General features: G+C 33.5%; 1 protein-coding gene across 3 annotated transcripts in view; it reads left to right on the top strand.

Annotated features, from left to right (window-relative positions):
* The window catches only part of C2CD6 (C2 calcium dependent domain containing 6), a 128610-nt gene that overhangs the window by 25299 nt on the left and 84356 nt on the right, over positions 1 to 18955 (top strand). For all 3 annotated transcript variants that reach the window (XM_031958327.1, XM_031958326.1, XM_031958329.1), the window contains exons 5-7: positions 3836 to 3958; positions 6362 to 6406; positions 12739 to 12807. In XM_031958327.1, the coding sequence (XP_031814187.1) occupies positions 3836 to 3958; positions 6362 to 6406; positions 12739 to 12807 (237 nt within the window). The remainder of the gene's footprint in view (positions 1 to 3835; positions 3959 to 6361; positions 6407 to 12738; positions 12808 to 18955) is intronic.

An 18955-nucleotide genomic window follows, 5' to 3' on the forward strand; every position in this document is an offset into this window, starting at 1 on the left:
GAATCAACCAACAAACTTATGAAACATATTCTATGGAGCTTCTCAGCAAATATTCCCATACAACTCATTCCCAAATACATAAGGCAATTTACTATTTAAAAGAACAAAAAGGGATATTGCCTGCAGTTTGTATCATTCACCACCTGCTGTGCTTAATACTGAATAATTCATGATCTAGAGGTATATGAATTCCAAATTAATATTTTAGATTGGTGCAATATAACGTAATACTGCTTTTTAATTTTGTCAGATTGTTTAGCATTAGTTCTAAATACTCAGACCATTTTTCACTGTGCAAATCTTTTATTTCTCTAGAAATAGAAAAGTGCTTTTTATTTCTAAGCCTTGAATAAAATGTAGAGCTTAGCATTTCTTCAGAACAGTAGGGTTTTATAAAAGTCTAAAGAAATGTGAACTGAAAATAACTTATAAGAAACAAGGTTGTATACCAATCTAATTAGGAAAGGGACAAATAGTGTTATTGGTATCAGCATATGTGCTCTTCTCCCTGCCCTAGAGTCATGAACCCCTTCTATATCTTCTCGTTGTACAGCAGTTGCAGAATGGGCTTAGCAGCGTCGACAAGGGTCCTCAAACTTTTTAAATAGGAGGCCAGTTCACTGTCCCTCAGACTGTTGGGGGGCCGGACTATAGTAAAAACAAAAATTTGTTTTGTGGGCCTTTAAATAAAGAAACTTCATAGCCCTGGGTGATAGGATAAACATCTTCAGCTGTTGCATCTGGCCTGCTGGCCATAGTTTGAGGACCTCTGGTTCAATCCTCTGGCAAGTTCTCATAACTTATTTACTAGTAGATGCTCACTGCCTTACCTAACTCTTATTTCCTACTTGTTTTTTGTTTTACACTAGTCTGGTTTTTCTTGTCTTCTGCCTTTTTCCAAAGTTAGGAGTCAAGAGCAGCCCATTTCACTAAGAGCAGTGGATATATCTCCAAGTATCTTTCCTGGAGCTAGAATTCTTTTGTGTTTAATATGTCTTGAAAGTTAATCCATCAAGTGATGTCAGACTTGTGTTGCCTCCAATATAGTATACACTTATCTAATAAATTTGGCCTTCTTTACTTTGTCTTCTTAGGTTCTATTTCTACTTCCTCATATTATATATTGAGGACTGAGTTGTTAAGAGTCCAAACAAGGTAATTCCAACTAGGTGGCACCATAACTAGAGTGCTAGAATTGGAATCAGGAATACCTGCCTCCTTGAACTTGACTTCCAGACACTTAGCTGTGGGACCCTAGCAGGTCACTTAATTTCTCTCAGAGTCAGTTTCTTCTTCTATAAAATGGACGTTATAGTAAAATCTACTTAACTGGTTGTTGTGAGGATCAAATGAAATAGCATGTATAAAATACTTTACAATCCTTAAAGTTATTGTTACTATGGCATTATTACTGATTTATGTAGTGCTTACTATGCCCTAGGCACTGAGCTTTATGATTATTATCTTATTTGATCCTCACAACAACTTTGGGAAGTAGGAGCTATTATTATTATTCTCATTTCACAGAGAAGGAAACCTTGAGTCAAACAGAGGTTAAGTGACTTGCCCAGGATTACTATATAGGTTTATAATGAAATCTGTCTTTTTCAACTCTGCTGTATCCCTAGCACAGTGCCTTAGTGGATGCTTAATAAATATTTATTGGATTAAATCACTCCTGATCAGGCCCTATCTACTGTGCCACCCAGTAATAGAATGTTAGCAAATCGGTTTTTTCTTCTATTTATTGTTGTCCTTGCAGTTTCATCCATAAATCCTCTTGGAATGATCAGGCCTAATGGAGTCACATGCCAAGCTTTCTTTAAATTAATTTTCTCCTTCCCAACTCTTCACATTTTTGTGAGATTATGATGCTTGTAAGTCTTTTGCCCTTATCCTCTACCCAAAAATTTTGAAAATTCGTTTATATTTTAAATACTGTTACTCTTGAAGACCATGTCTCTTTTCCTTTTCAAAGAAATCAGCTATTATTTGCAGCAGTTTCTGGACTTTTTTTTTTTAACCTTCTCATTGTCCCCTTATCTAGATTGCCATTTAATTTAACTTCTGTATGGAAGACTGATAAAAAATTAATGATTTTTTTCCTCTCTCCTTTTCCCATTTTTAAGAGTCATTAACTATTTGAATAGGTCAGTAGTTCATCAGTATACACACATCCTGACATATCCTGAACAGGTATTATAGATGGCCAAAAGTAGAAAAGGAAGAGAAGAGTAGACTCTATTGCACTTGAGAAAATAGGTAGCTTTTTCAACAGTGCTTTCTGAGGGGGGAATAAATTCACTTTTTAAACATCTGTGTTGTCCAGTGCTTATATCAGTTTGTATACATACCACATTTCTCTTAATAGATTATCATGCTTAATAGATTACTATGCTTAATAAATGCTTATTGGATTGGATCTCTTCTGGCTGGGTGATCCAAGACAGATTCATATGGAAGATAGTATTTGAACTGGACATTAATAGATTAAGAGGAGTGTAGACTTCAAAAAAGAGCCTTATGGGAAGAGGAATGGTTTGTGCAAAAGATCACAAAGGGATAATGTAAGAAATAGCACATAAGAACATAATAGATGCTCAGGGCATCTTTGTCAGAAAATGGTATCTGTTCTCCATGATTGTGGTCTGTTAATATCACACATGAAAACCAGTTTTCATTGTTTATAGAATGCTTGATGAAGATACTTTAAATTCATTTATTATTTAATTTCACTTAATCATAAGTTTGGCTAATTTAATAGTATGTTATTAAGGTGAAATGAATTGAGATTCTAAGTTTAATTTCATGCATTTCATGCAACAAGTATTTATTAAGAGCCTATGTGCTATGTACTAGGATAAGCATTGGGAATAACAAGACAGATAAACAGTTCCTGCCCTCACGGAACTTGCATTATAGCTATGTATAAACAAGATGTAAATATAACACATTAGAAATGATATCAAAAGGGCAACTCAGGCATTTAGGGAGTTTGAGAATAGCTTAAGATTTTAGTTGAGAGATAAAGGAAGCTAGGAAATGGAGGAAGAAGAGGGAAAGAAATCCAGACTTGAGGTAATAATCAGCGAAAACACTCAGAGTTGAGAAATCAAAGAACAACCACTGTCACTGTAAATCATAGAATATATGAGAGGAGAACCATAGAGGTATGAGAAAACTTGAAAGGTAGGAAGAAAGCCAAGTTTTGAAGCGCTTTTAACATCAAACAGAGGACTTGATATTTAATGCTGGTGGTATTTATTGAAAGAAGTTTTTTGAATGGGGAGATTTTAAAATGATCTATTTGACAATTGAGAGAAGTTTGGACTGTTACAGGAAAAGACTGAGGCAGGCAGACCCACCAAGAGCTACTGTAGTAGTCTAAGCATGAAGTGATAAGGGCTTATACTAGAGTGGTGATGTCAGAAGGGAAATACATAAGAGAAGTTTCAAAGGTAAAACTAATAGAATTTGACAACACATTAGATGGGAGAAAGTGAGTGAGCAAAGATTATATGTCTAATTTGAGAGTTGTCACTTAACCCATATAACATGAATTGTTTCAGTTGGAAAAAGGAATTGGTCGGATCATGTAATCTTTAATGTCGCTTGTAGCTCTAAACCTTATGATCTGGATTTGTTGTTTATTGGCTGTGTAATTTTGAGCAAGTTACCTAACATCTCCAAATTTTGATTTCCTCATCTGTAAAATGAGAATATTATTATTTACATATTATTTGATGCAATTATTGTGATCAAATTAGGGCACATAAAGCACTGTTTCAAATGTTATATATCAGCTATCATTACTTTGATTATTATTATTATTTAGGTTCCAAGACGTCAAGATGATGAAAGAAATATGATTTATTTGGAACTAATGGAATTTGATGATTTGGAAGCATACCCTGTACTGTTGGGAAGTTTTAGCTTACATCTTTATGAAATAATTCAGGTATGTATTGTTTTTTGTAACAGTTTTATCAAATGAGTACATGGTTACTGAAAGACTCAGTATCAGTATCTACCGTCAAACTCTTTGATGAGGCCAGAAAACTTCACCTATTTCTACTTTTAACTGCATTTGTTTTGTTCATACAAAAGCATTCACTTGATATAAATAAAAACTTTCTATCCAAAATAGGCTACCTTTGAAGGTAATAGATTCCTTTTCAGTGAATGTTTTCAAGCACTTATTGGATATGTTGTAAAGGTAATTCTTGTTCAGGCAGGACTTAGGCTAATTGTCTTTTGAGATTTCTTTCAGTTCTGATTCTTTAATATATACTTAAACTGACCTACAAATTGAATTTATATTTTCTTACAGAATTTTATTATATGTGTAATATTGACTATTTAGGCCCTCACTGTCTGAAGGGCCTGGTCATTTAGATTTCTACCCTCCTTCAAGGTTCTCCAGCTCCTTAAGGGGATTTAGGGGAGACTGCAAATGGCTCCAACTTCCACCAGTGTTATTCTTTCAGTTGTGGGAATAGGAATCACTAATTCATTCATTTTTATATGGAAATATTTCTTTCAGAAGATAAAATCACAAATGTACAAATTTACTGCCTAACACAAGGGAGGTATAATTTCTCTTTCTCACTTTATATCACTTTGGTCTTTGGAGAGCAGTTGGAGATTGGGTTCATAGGTTACCTTGGTTCCTATAGACTCTTATCTCAGTTCTAAGTCCATAGTTCTCCCTCGGACACCTTGGTTTCTTAGGATTTCTATCCTAAACTGGTTGACTGTACTATCCAGCCTATAAACCTGGCTCCAAAATCATCATGGCTCAAACTACTGGATTCAGTGAGGACATTTCTGGTACTTAAAACTGAAGTGGACAGACAGCATAGAACAGAAACAAAATACCTTAACCCCATTTCTCTTAGAGGGTAAAAAGAGGAGGGAAAGGAAGTCCTTTTCTCTCTCACCAATTCAGTTCATGGCACTCATGCTTTGAGTGAACTGTGATCTTTTTACCCTTTTAATGCAGCAGAGAAGAGCATGGGTAGAAAGAGTAACAGGAACAGGGCAGTACAATGAGAGCAAATAGCTCAGACTGATCTCAGTTTTAGAGATGTAGGCAGCCAAAAAGAGGAAATACTCAATAGAGGTATAGAAAACCTTAACCTTGCAGGTAAATAGGAAGGGAATGGGATATGGGAGGGGGGGGGGGGAGTAGGGTGATAGAAGAGACAGTGTATTGATGGAAGGAGTGATCATTACCTAAATATTTTTGAGGAGGGACAGGGTGAAGGAGAGAATAAATGGGGGAAATAGTTAGCAGTAGTAATTGTAAAAAGAATTTCAAAACAATTTTCTCTGCTAAGGTCTCATTTCTAAAATAGAGTAAATTGAATCAAAATTATAATAAGAGCTATGCCCCAATTGATAAATGATCAAAAGCTCTCTGTGTCCAAAGGACTATAAATTTATGCATATTCTTTGACTTAACAACACCACTATTTGGCATAAATGCCAAAAGAAATTTGGGGAAAAAAAGGAAAATGACCTATGTGTCTAAAAAATATTCACAGCCTCTTTCTTCTCAGGGCAAAAAAAAAATTGGAAATTGATGGGCTGTCCATTAATTGGGAAATGGCTCAATAAACTGTTGTGTATGTTTATGATAGAATATTATTGTTCTATGGGAAATGATGAGAGGGTGTTCTCAGAAAGAGAAAAAATCCTGGAAAGTCCTTCATGCACTCAATCAAATTGAAATGTACTGTATACAAAATAATAGTAATATTCCAGGATGGCAGTTGTGAATAATTTTGCTGTTTTTAGTAGTACAGTCATCCATGTCTACTCTGAAGGACTTACAATAAAAATCCTATCCATATAGACTGAAGCATTTTCTCTCTCTCTCTCTCTCTCTCTCTCTCTCTCTCTCTCTCTCTCTCTCTCTCATTTTTCTTGAGGGTTTTTATTTTCTTTGGGCGGGAGATCTTTTTTTTTCTTCCATTTTTTGACTTAAAAGTTAGAAATGTTTCACCTAACTTCACTAGTGATTTCTTAATTGTGGATAGGGATAAGGGAAAGAACCTAGAACTCAAAAATTTTGAAAACAAATGTAAATAAATTTTTTTGTTTTGAATGTAACTGGGGAAAAGTATTAAATAAAACAAAACCAGGGGAAAAAAGATGTAGGCAGTCAATCAAAGGAAGTTACTCCCACCTATGATCACTGGGCATGCCCACACATGCCTAGATTATACATGTATATGTCTTTTTTGTTTATAAATAGCATTTCATTTATGTGGTTTATATGAGGTTGAATAATATCAAACCATCCATTATCTGAAATGTCATGCATTAAAAAATTTCCCTCTTTTTTTATGTCTTCTAGAAAGGATGCTTCACAGAAGAATTTTATATGAAAATTAGAAACCTGGTAGGGATTTGTTTCAAAATGAATGTAATTGAGACATATTAGAGAAAATATAATTGTTTTATGATGTGACAGCACAACACAAATGGGCTAGTAGTGGTTGAAAATAAGGAGATGGGGTTGCTGATAATTCAATAGAGCTGTTTATTAAGAGAAAACATGTTGCTTATTTATCTTAAAACCATATGTTATTATGAAAGGCATTGTTCTATGACCAACCCTGGTTTCTGTTTTCTATGATCTTAACTCTCTGAAGCATGTTGTTAGTTTCTAGAGACTCAATCTTAATGTAAAGTTTGCAATGCCCCGGTGATTGTGCTAAAATCTTGTTTTCTCATGATTTGAAGCTTAAATGCACCCTTGATTAATCTTGAGAGGAGGGGAACATCCCAGTTACCAAAGTTTCTAGCTTCCTGGGAGTTCTCTATAGTTTTATATAAAAATATTTTTTAAAACCCATCAAATTTTAATTTAAAATGCATTCGATATTTTTTTTTTTATTAATTCACTCACCATTATTGTTAACTACTTGCCTTCACGAATCACTATGCTCACATTATAACTCTCTTACCTTTCTGATTGTTCTGGGTTATTTTGGTATAAATATAGGCATAGAAATTTTAAAGTACTTAAGAGAACTTCAGGACTAGTTGGAAAGTTGTCATTCTTGAGATAACCTAGCAGTTCTGTTGAACATAGTAGGGTAGTTAAATGACTGATTAGAAGACAAGACATGTGGCCTCAGATTCAAGAAGTATGAGAAGAGCTGCTGAGAGCCCTGATCTCATACATATTGGGGTCGGTGATTTCTGGCATCTCTGAGTGGATGGCACAGGGCATGTAGGTGAGGCAGCCCTGATCACCTGGCCCAGAAAACCCAGCATCTGGATTATAAGATGGAGAGAAAATCAAAGAGAAAAGAGTTAAGATCATTTTTGGTCTGTGGGTAATGCAGCAAATAGAATGGCCACTGATGTCTTTGTCATTTCATTAAATTAATTTCAGATACACAATTCTGAAGCTAAATCAGGAGTGGATCAGTTCTTACTCTGGCATTGTCCAGGTCAGGATTCTTGAGAAGCACAATCCACCAGTTGGAGGTTCGTCCAGACACCCAAGGAACCCATGCACACACTGTACATGTCAGACCCCTGTATCCATGCTGCTGCTAAATCTTACTTGATTTTTGCTACCAAACTCTCCCATACAGAGACAACTAGGTAGAGTTGTGGACAGAGTACTGGACCTGGATTCAGAAAAGCCTGGGTTCAAATATGGCCTCAGACACTTTTTGACTGGTTGTGTGACCCCACACAAATCACTTAATTTCTGTTTTATCTCAGCTTTCTCAAATGTAAAATGAGGGTTATAATAACAGCTACCTTCCAGGATTGTTGTGAAGATCAAGTGAGAAAGTATTTGTAAAGCCTTCAGGAAAGTACCCTGGCCCCTCCATCTTCTCTGTCTCCCTCCCACTCCTTTCTATCCTACATGGGATGAAACCTATTTCCCCCAAATCCCCTAATTGCATGTATAGACATCAGTGATTGAGTGGTTTCAGCAGATTTTCAGTACTGATCCTTCTCAATATACTCCAATCTAGGTTTAGGCATCACTGGTACATAACTACCATTAATCAGCATGTGCTTGTTAAGTGCTTACTATGTGCCAGGCACTGTGCTAATGCTGGGAATGCAAATACAGAAAGAAAGACATGTCCTTCCCTGGAGGAGCTTATATTCCAGTGGAAGAAGAAAACACAGAAAATGAAATTGAGAAGAGAATTTTAGGTGGAGAAGTAGACCTGAAGGTACCCATTCCAGAGACATAACAGAGAAAGACCATAGCATAATCTGAATAGGAATAATCTGAGCTGCCTCATTAAAATGGAAATGCTGGGAAGAGCTATCCAATCAGTGAGAGAGGCTTCTGGGACAAGGTATTTCAATGCTAATTCCAGAATTAGAATTAAATTTCCAGGATGAAAACATTTCTTAGCATGGTAGAGAAAGTTCAGTATATAGCCCCTTTATTTCTATTTCTCTTTGCTCTCATAGTTTATTTGTCCCATGAATACCCAGGACTCAGTTTCATTTTTGTTATCAAAATGATAAAAAGAAGGTAAAATTGCAGTGTCACAAGGCAATAATAACAGCTAACATAAGTCAACTACTAAATTTGTAAAATATTTTACAAAAAAGCACTTAGGGGAGGTAGGTGCTGTTATTATCCCCATTTTACAGATGAGGAAACTGAGGTAACAGCAAGCATCTGAGGCAGGATTTGAAATCAGGGCTTCTTGATTATAGCTTAAGCATTCTAGCACTCTCTCCACTTCACCACCTAGCAGCCTTAAGATAAGTCTTAAACTTCTTTTAAGGTGTAGGTATTCCTGGTCTTTATTAAATTGTGAATGAAAGCAGACTTAATATTTCTATGCTCCTTACCTCTTTCACTGAGGTTTAACTAAAGTCTTGGTAGCCAGAGCCTGTCCTCTTTATAAAAAAATTAAAAATATGAGCAATTAAGAGATTTACTAAACACAAATTATTTTTTTCTTAACTGATGGGTAGCCAGAAATCATCTTAAGAGTCAGAAGCCTGTAAAATCTCTATCCCACATTCCTTTTCCTTTCTTCTGTCTTAGTCTTATCACTTTTAGATGCTGTCAAGCTGTCCTGGCCTAGGCTGGAGTACACTTTGAACATTAATTTGGTGAGATTTTTGAATTCCTTTTTACTTTATTTAGAAATATTTTTTTTTCTTTGTAAATCTTTCTAGACATGAATCCCTTGGTGAAGAAGACTTTCCCTTTTTTTTGGCCCCAGATTCATTTCCTGATCTTTTCACTTGTTGTCTTTTCCCCTCCCGAAAGTTTCTATGGCTCTTGACCTTTTAAATTGGATATTGGGAGTAAAGGGAAGTCAAGAATTGTATCTTCCTGGAATATACCAGGAATTATTTATTAAATACTTCCTGACTTGACTTGACTTTTTCTTGTAATGAATGTGGTAGCTGTTCCTCACCATTTCTCTAATCAATCTAAATTCCTTGGTAGTTTAATCTTGGTAGTTGGATTTCTCTCCTCTCCCTCTAAGAGTTCTTCAGTTGCATTAGTAACTATTTTATACCTCAAACACATATTCCTAGAAAATATATAAAATGTAGAATGACAATATTTATTTCTGTGCTCTGTGAAATGCTACCTCTTTTTAGAAGGATAAATTGGTACTTTTTTTTTTTAAAAGTTTTCATAAGATCATAAATTTAGGATTAGAAGGGACCTTAGAGAACATATAGTCCAGGCTTCTAATTTTATAGCTGAAGAAAATGAAGCCCAATGAAGTTAATAATTTATCTAAACTCACAAAAGATGAGATGAGTTGAACCAAAATCATCCAGTCACAATATCATCAAAATGGTGACTGGATTATACTTATTTGTATAAGCTTATTAGTTATAAACTAGTATTTTTCAATCATGCTATATATATGCAGTGCCATCAGTTTTATTTAGTGTTTATTAAAACTTTTATTAGTGACCACTAGAATACCTTTTACCTCCTTCTGTGGAACTATGGGGATAACAGTCTCCATGACTTTCTTATGCTTTTGTCTTTCTGATTTTATCCAGTCGTCTAGGTAGCCTTAATACTCTTCTCTTGTTCTCTGATTCAGTATCTTTCCTTTTTCTGCTTTTTGTTCTCACAGTTGCCTTTTTTCCCCATTGCTGGTAGTATGTTGTCAGGGGCATCTACTTAAAAGCTAGTTGTACTAAGTCCAGTTTAATTGTATGTGCATGTGTATGTACATATAATTATGAATTTCCTCTTTACTCTCTAAACTTGAGCTTATTCTTCTCACAGATGCTCTAAATACTTGTGAGAGTGTGCTCAAGACTTTTGAGGTATTGTTCTTTGTAGCAACTGCTCTTTTTATACCACCTCACCAAATTCCACCATCTTACCTTTTAAAATGCTAATTCATTCTGATTTATTGACGATCATTGGGAAGCCTCCTGTGCTTATGAATAATAATATTAGAAACTCTAATCCCCATCCCCACCAAGGTTACTAGCCCCTGGAACACCCAAGAGGGGCAGTTACTAATTACTCTCTGGATATCCAATCTGTTTCTTCACTGTGGTTTAATGAGCCCAGAGCACAGAATGTGCTACACAGTGAAAAGGAAAATAAACTCTCAAAAAACTTTGCCTAAGACCCAGCTCATCCAGATATCCCCTTAAAAATATTTACACATGAAACTTCAAGAAGGATAACAAATACTTGTGAACTGAGTGAGATCTGTCAGCATTTCAATAATGTCAATCTGTTCTTATCAATAATGACAGTAGACCTACCATACTTATAGTCTTAACTCAGTCATGTGAAGAAATAAAATGGGTCTTAAGGAAATAAAAAAACTTCTTGGATCTAGTCAAATACAGATAATGGAAATCCTATATTTCTGGAAACAGCATAATTATAAAGACGCTAAGGGAACTGATTTTCAAGATGTCACAGAAGAATGGAAACATCCATAGATATTATTAAAGTCCCTAAAAAAAAGTAACTGAAAAGATTAACTACTACTCATGTAAAAATCTTTGTGAAAATGATCAATGCATATTTTGAGTATGATCTTGATAAAACTATCAGAAGGGAATAGGCAGGCTTTCTAAAAGTTAATCCATTGTCATATGTAACAGTCATACAATTGCTTAAGAGCAACAGAAAATACAAGATCTTGCTGTATTACCAAAAAATTGTCTTTGTAGAACAAAATACCAACTTAAGGGTTCTTCTCCAATGGGAGGATATCTTCTAGGCACATGTCAAGATTCTAAAAGATTCCTTGGTTGGTGCAGCTACAAAAATAATAATTCTCAGTAAACTTCTATTAAAGTGAGATATAAAGCAGGAAAAAATATATGGTTTCCAAAGGTCACTGTCATGGAGGATGACTTCCACAGTTTAAATACATGAGAAATTTCTCTGTTACTATAGTGAGTTTCATTTGTGGATGACAATGTGCTAATAGATTATTTCAAATCCAAAAATGTTAAATCAATTCCTAGAGGTTTACTTAGTACCCACAGAAGGAAAAGCAATTAAGATTATTAAGAACATATTTTCCCCAGATTTTGAGCCTGATGTTTCATCTATTGAATTATTTCATCAGTATAAATTTTAGATAAGCACTACAGACAGTCCCATATTTCAGTAGAAAAGAGTAGCAGGATAACATTTGGGAAACCGTGAAATGTTTTTGGTGATTCTAAGTTGTTCCCTATTAGCAAAACCCATATTTTTCAATTTATTTGCTAATTATACAGTTTGGTTGCAAATAATATAATATCCTAATCTCTAAATAATTAATATTTCAATATGACCCAAAAGGCAGTGGAAAAGTATAATGGACTTAAGTCATTCGTTTCTAGCTTATTGTTAATGAGGACATGTTAAGTGTAATAAAAAATATATGTAATATATGACTAAGAAAAGAGGTAAGCTAGTACATAAAGCAAGAGTAAGTGGAAACATTTTGTAGATAGGTTTACAAGTATTGCACCAGTAATCATAAAATATAAGAACCCAAGAAAAACCATCAGTGTATATTTAATAGTTAATTTTGCTCTAAAAAGTGTTCATTGTAGGAAGAGAAGAGGTGGTTTTGCATCAGTGCACAGAATATAGTGCAAAAGCCAAGCATTTGTTTTTGGTCAGAAATATGCAAAATGACATTCAGATGGATAGGGCAATGATCTTTCCCTCTTCACTTAGCTTAAGTTTTGAATAACTTTATTTATATACTAGTCAGATAATTTAAAAAATAAGCTTAAATTATCCAAGAGAATTCTGACTGATATTTGTTAGCTATTTTTAGCAAAAGGTAATTCATGGAGTGACTAGGATGGCATTGTCAAGGAGAGGTTATCCCTGCTGCTTATTAATCCATTGGTTCACTGTAACAGATGGTTTTGATAGCTTACCAAATAGTTCCAAAGAACTGAAGTCCAGAAGATGATAGCAGAGGGAAGCTTAGCACAAGATACAAAGGGCTACATAAAAAAAAATAATAACAAGCAACCTTGTGTTGTGGTTTTGGTTTTGGGGTTTATTTATTTTGCTGTTTAGACATTGACCTTTCTTACAATTTCACAGTAGTTTTGCTGTCACAGGAGAATTTACATACAAATCTGACATTATTAGACACTTTTGACTTTTCTAACTTTGTACAATATTATATGTAGTGAAAAGTATTACTTTGTTATTATTTTATGCATTAAAATAACATTATGATTTGATATATGAAAATGAATTTGTCTCATGTTTAGGTTGTCTGCAAGGTTGAAGTGGAGTTTATGTTTTCTTACGGAAACTTTGGTTATGGCTTTTCACATCAGGTTGGTTCCTTTTTTATTATGTAATGTTATAGTTTTCAGTGACAATATTCTTAGACTTTTTTATTATAAATTTAATAATCATCAAAAAACATAAGTATTCAAATAATAAAAAAAGAGGATTGTGTAGGAATTTGTATCTATTACATATAGTTTGCTTTTTAAAGAAATGTTTATTTACATAAAGATTTTTAATAAGATAGTAACAAAATTGTTCTCTAATTAAGGAGTACTTCTTGGCCTTTGTGAACTTTTTTTTTTTTTAACATTTTATTTCCCCTCCCCAATTACACTCTGGAACAATTTTTTAACATCTTTTTGTTTTGAGTTCCAAATTCTATTCTTACCCTGAGATGGTAAGCAATCAGATTATAGTTATACATGTACAATTATGTATAACATTTGTGAGATTTTAAAAAATATTTTGATGGTTATTTCAATATAATAGTTTTCCTTTTTAATCCTATGTATTTTATGCATTAAAATATTATTGTAAGAAGCAATCCTTAGGTGTCAGCAAATTGACAGAAGGATATAAAAAAGGTCAAAAAGCCTAGCTAGATTTGTTCGTGTCCCCTTTTATACTGTTTTTGTTTTCTTCTGTGTCATTTTAAAAAGTTTCCTTGATGCTTTAAAAAAAGTTACATATCTACTTTTATCCATTTTCCCCAAATAGAAGCCTTCCCTTGGTGTGTGTGTATAGACATACATAGAAAAACATAACAAATGTTTCGTACTTCTGTGTGTGTGTGCGTGTTAGTCAAAATAAATGAACACATTGACCATGTCTGAGATTTATTTTTTATTTTTATTTTATTTTATTTTATTTTTTTCTGCTGACATTATTTTATATGAGGTCATACAAGTATTCCAAGGTTTCTCATAAATTCTGTTTTTGATCATTTCTTACAATAAAATGACATTCCATTTTATCAATATAGTATACTTCAGCATAAGTTCTAGATGTTTTTTTTTTTTATAACTTTTTATTGACAGAACCCATGCCAGGGTAATTTTTTACAACATTATCCCTTGCACTCACTTCTGTTCCAATTTTTCCCCTCCCTCCCTCCACCCCCTCCCCCAGATGACAAGCAGTCCTATACATGTTAAATAGGTTACAGTAGATCTTGGATACAATATATGTGTACAGAATTGAACAGTTCTCTTGTTGCTCAGGGAGAATTGGATTTAGAAGGTATAAATAACCCGGGAAGAAGAACAAAAGTGCAAGCAGTTTACATTGATTTCCTAGTGTTCTTTCTTTGGGTGTAGCTGCTTCTGTCCATCCTTGATCAATTGAAACTAAGTTAGATCTTCTCTTTGTTGAAGAAATCCACTTCCATCAGAATACATCCTCATACAGTATCGTTGTTGAGGTATATAATGATCTCCTGGTTCTGCTCATTTCACTCAGCATCAGTTCATGTAAGTCTCTCCAATCCTCTCTGTATTCGTCCTGCTGGTCATTTCTTACAGAACAATATTCCATAACATTCCTATACCACAATTTACTCAACCATTCTCCAATTGATGGGCATCCATTCATTTTCTAGCTTCTAGCCACTACAAACAAACAGGGCTGCCACAAACATTTTGGCACATACAGGTCCCTTTCCCTTCTTTAGTATCTCTTTGGGGTATAAGTCCAGTAGAAACACTGCTGGATCAAAGGGTATGCACAGTTTGATAACTTTTTGGGCATAGTTCCGAATTGCTCTCCAAAATGGCTGGATGTGTTCACAATTCCACCAACAATGTATCAGTGTCCCTGTTTTCCCACATTCCCTCCAACATTCCGCATTATCTTTCCCTGTAATTCTAGCCAATCTGACAGGTATGTAGTGGTATCTCAGAGTTGTCTTAATTTGCATTTCTCTGATCAATAGTGATTGGGAACATTCTTTCATATGAGTGGTAATTGTTTCAATTTCATCATCTGAAAATTGTCTGTTCATATCCTTTGACCATTTATCAATTGGAGAATGGCTTGATTTCTTATAAATTAGAGTCAGTTCTCTATATATTTTGGAAATGAGGCCTTTATCAGAACCTTTGACTGTAAAAATGTTTTCCCAGTTTATTGTTTCTCTTCTAATCTTGTCTGCATTAGTTTTATTTGTATAAAAACTTTGCAATTTGATATAATCAAAATTTTCTATTTTGTAGTCAATAGTGATCTCTAGTTCTTCTTTGGTCATAAATTCCTTCCTCTTCGACAGGTCTCAGAAGTAAACTATCCTATTCTCTTCCAATTTATTTATAATCTCATTCTTTATGCCTAGATCATGAACCCATTTTGACCTTATCTTGGTGTACGGTGTTAAGTGTGGGTCAATGCTTAATTTCTGCCATACTAATTTCCAATTTTCCCAGCAATTTTTGTCAAATAATGCATTCTTATCCCAAAAACTGGGGTCTTTGGGTTTGTCAAACACTAGATAATTAAAGTTATTGACTGTTTTGTTCTTTGAACCTAACCTATTCCATTGATCAACTAGTCTATTTCTTAGCCAATACCAGATGGTTTTAGTAATCGCTGCTTTATAATATAATTTTAGATCTGGTACAGCTAGGCCACCTTTATTTGATTTTTTTTTCATTAATTCCCTTGAAATTCTTGACCTTTTGTTTTTCTATATGAACTTTGTTGTTATTTTTTCTAGGTCATCAAAATAGTTTTTTGGGAGTCTGATTGGTATATAGTGCTAAATAAATAGATGAGTTTAGGTAGTATTGTCATCTTTATTATATTTGCTCGCCCAATCCAAGAGCATTTAATATTTTTCCTGAGATTTATTTTTAACATTAGTTTGTTCACATTGAAAAATAAATATTTCAAGATTTTTTTCAATCTAAGATTACTTTGAGTTTTTGCTCTTATTTAATTTTCTTAATTATGTGGAAAAATTTAATGTTCTTTTTTAAAGAAATTTTTACTTCCAAAGTCTTTCTCACTCACTCCCCTCACTCCTTAAGAAAGCAAGCAATTTGATATAGATTGGATATGTGAAGTTAAACAAAACATGTTCCCGTATTAGTGATGTTGCAAAAGAAAACAGACAAAAAAACCCTAGAAAACAAAAGTTTAAAAGTATCCTTTAATCTGCATTCAGACTCTGTTTTTTCTTCTGGTGTTTGATCCTCTTTTTTAATCATAAACCTTTTGGGATTATTTAGAATTATGGTGTTTCTTAAAATAGCTAAACCTTTCACAGTTGATCATCATACAATATCATTTCATGTAAGTCTTACCAGTTTTTCTGAAAGCACAATACCATTTGTCACAACTTGTTTAACTATTCCCCAGTTGTTGGGCATCACCCTAATTTCCAGTTCTTTGCCACCACAAAAAGAGTTTCTATAAATATTTTTGTGCATATTTGTCCTTTTACTTTTCCATTGATCTCTTTGAAATACAGATTATAATGGTACTACAAGGTCAAAGGATATACACAGTTTTATAGCCATTTGAGTATAGTTCTAAATTGCTATCCAAAATTGTTGAATTAGTTAACAATTGCTATCCAGAGTGGTTGAATTAGTTAACAACTTCACCAACAATGCATTAATATTCCAATTCTTGCATATCTTCATTTGTCATTTTTCTTTTCTGTTATCTTAACCAATATCATAGGTATGAGGTGATATCTAATGTCAAAGATTATTTAATTTGTATTCCTCTAAACAATACTGATTTAGAGCATTTTTTCATATGACTATATATTTTGTTTATTTTTTTCTCATCAAAATCTGCCTATTTATATCCTTTCACCATTTATCAATTTAGGACTATCTCATATTCTTGTAAATCTGACTCAGTTCTCTATATATTTGAGAAATTAGGTCTTTATCAGAGAAACTTTCTATAAAAACATTTTCCCAGTTTCCTGCTTTCTTTTTAATTTTTGTTGCATTGGTTTCATTTGTGGGGGAAAAAAAAAAAAACCTTTTTAATGTGATCAGAATCATTCATTTTATATTTGGTAATGCTTTCTGTCTTGTTTGGTCATAAAATTCTTCAATTATCCATAGATCTAACAGGTAAAAGTTTCTGCTCCTAAATTGCTCTTGATATCATCCTTCATGTTGTAAATCATATACTCATTTTTACCTTATCTCAGTAAATTATGTAAGGTATTGGTTTATACCTAGAGTACCAAGTTGCTTTCCAGTTTTCCTGGAAACTGTTTTCCTCAGCCAAAAGTTTGTATCTTTGCATTTATCAAACACTAGATTACTATGGTAATTTACTAATGTGTATTATGTACCTGATCTTTTCCACTGATCTAACCCTATTCTTAGCCAGACCAGATTGTTTTTGATAATTACTGCTTTGTAATATAGTGTGAGATTTTCATTTTGTTTTTCATTGCTTCCCTTGATATTTTTGACATTTTGTTAAGTTTTCTGGATCTATGAAATTTGTTTTTGGTAGTTTTATTGGTATGACACTGAATAAATAAATAAGTAGAATTGCCATTTTTATCATCTTAGCTCAGCCTAATCATAAGCAATTGAATTTCTCTAATTGTTTAAGATCTGACTTTTTGCGAAAAGTGTTTTGTAATTATATTCATATAGTTTCTAGATGTGTCGTAGCAGGTAGGCTCCAAAGTATTTCAAATTGTCTATAGTAATTTAAAATAGAAGTTTTTTCTGTCTCTTCCTACTGGACTTTGTTGATACATATAGGAATGCTGATGATTTATGTGGTGTTTATTTTGCTGAGGTTGCTTTGACGAGCTTTTTAGTTGACTCTCTAGAATTCTTCAAATATATATAGCACAATATCATTTGCAAAAATTGATACTTTTGTTTCTTTATTGCCTGTTCTAAATCCTTCAAATTCTTTTTCTTCTTTTATTACCATAGCTAGTATTTCTAGTACAATTTTGAATAATGATAGTGATAATGGGCATCCTTGCTTCACCCCTAATTTTATTGGAAAGGCTTCCAGCTTAACTCCATTACAAATAATGTTTGCTAATAGTTTGAGATAGATACTACTTACAATTTTAAGGAACATTCTTTTGTTCTCTAGGGTTTTGAGAGTTTTAATAATTTCTCTAGGGAAATCCACTTCCATCAGAATACATCCTCATATAGTTTTTGTTGTTGAGGTATATAATGATCTCCTGGTTCTGCTCATTTCACTCAGCATCAGTTCATGTAAGTCTCTCCAAGCCTCTCTGTATTCATCCTGCTGCTCATTTCTTATAGAACAATAATATTCCATAACATTCATATACCACAATTTATTCAACCATTCCCCAATTGATGGGCATCCATTCATTTTCCAGCTTCTAGCCACTACAAACAGGGCTGCCACAAACATTTTGGTACATACAGGTCTCTTTCCCTTCTTTAGTATCTCTTTGGGGTATAAGCCCAGTAGTAACACTGCTGGATCAAAGGGTATGCACAGTTTGATAACTTTTTGAGCATAGTTGCAAATTGCTCTCCAGAATGATTGGATGTATTCACAATTTTTACCAACAATGTATCAGTGTCCCTGTTTTCCCACATCCCCTCCAACATTCTTCATTATTTTTCCCTATCATTCTAGCCAATCTGACAGGTATGTAGTAGTATTATATCAGAGTTGTCTTAATTTGCATTTCGCTGATTAATAATGACTTGGAGCATATTTTCATATGGCAAGAAATAGTTTCAATTTCTTTGAGAATTGTCTATTCATATCCTTTGACCATTTATCAAATGGAGAATGTCTTGATTTCTTATGAGTCAATTCTCTATATATTTTGGACATGAGGCCTTTAATAGATAACTTTTTTAAAAGTATGTAACAGAAGATCAAATTTCTTATAAAATTTTCTTTGCTGGTCTTAGTACTATTTGCATCTATTATTATTAAATTCACAAGAAAAATTTTAAGACTTCTAGTAACAATGGATCATCAGTGAAATCATCTCACAGTTGTAGTAATAGAAATCTAACTTCTAGTATTGGGATTTGAATAATTACAAATTGCCAGTTAACTTCTTTTAATCCTAATGAGTAACAGGAAAGACATATCATTGACATCACAGACTTGTCAAAGTATTGAAGCAACTATACTTAAATACCCCTTGGTTAAAGTAGTATAATCCATCAATCTTTTTCATTTAGATAGTAATTACATTTATGT

This window comes from Sarcophilus harrisii, chromosome 3, assembly GCF_902635505.1.
Source record: "Sarcophilus harrisii chromosome 3, mSarHar1.11, whole genome shotgun sequence".
In the NCBI taxonomy this organism is placed as follows: Eukaryota; Metazoa; Chordata; class Mammalia; order Dasyuromorphia; family Dasyuridae; genus Sarcophilus; species Sarcophilus harrisii.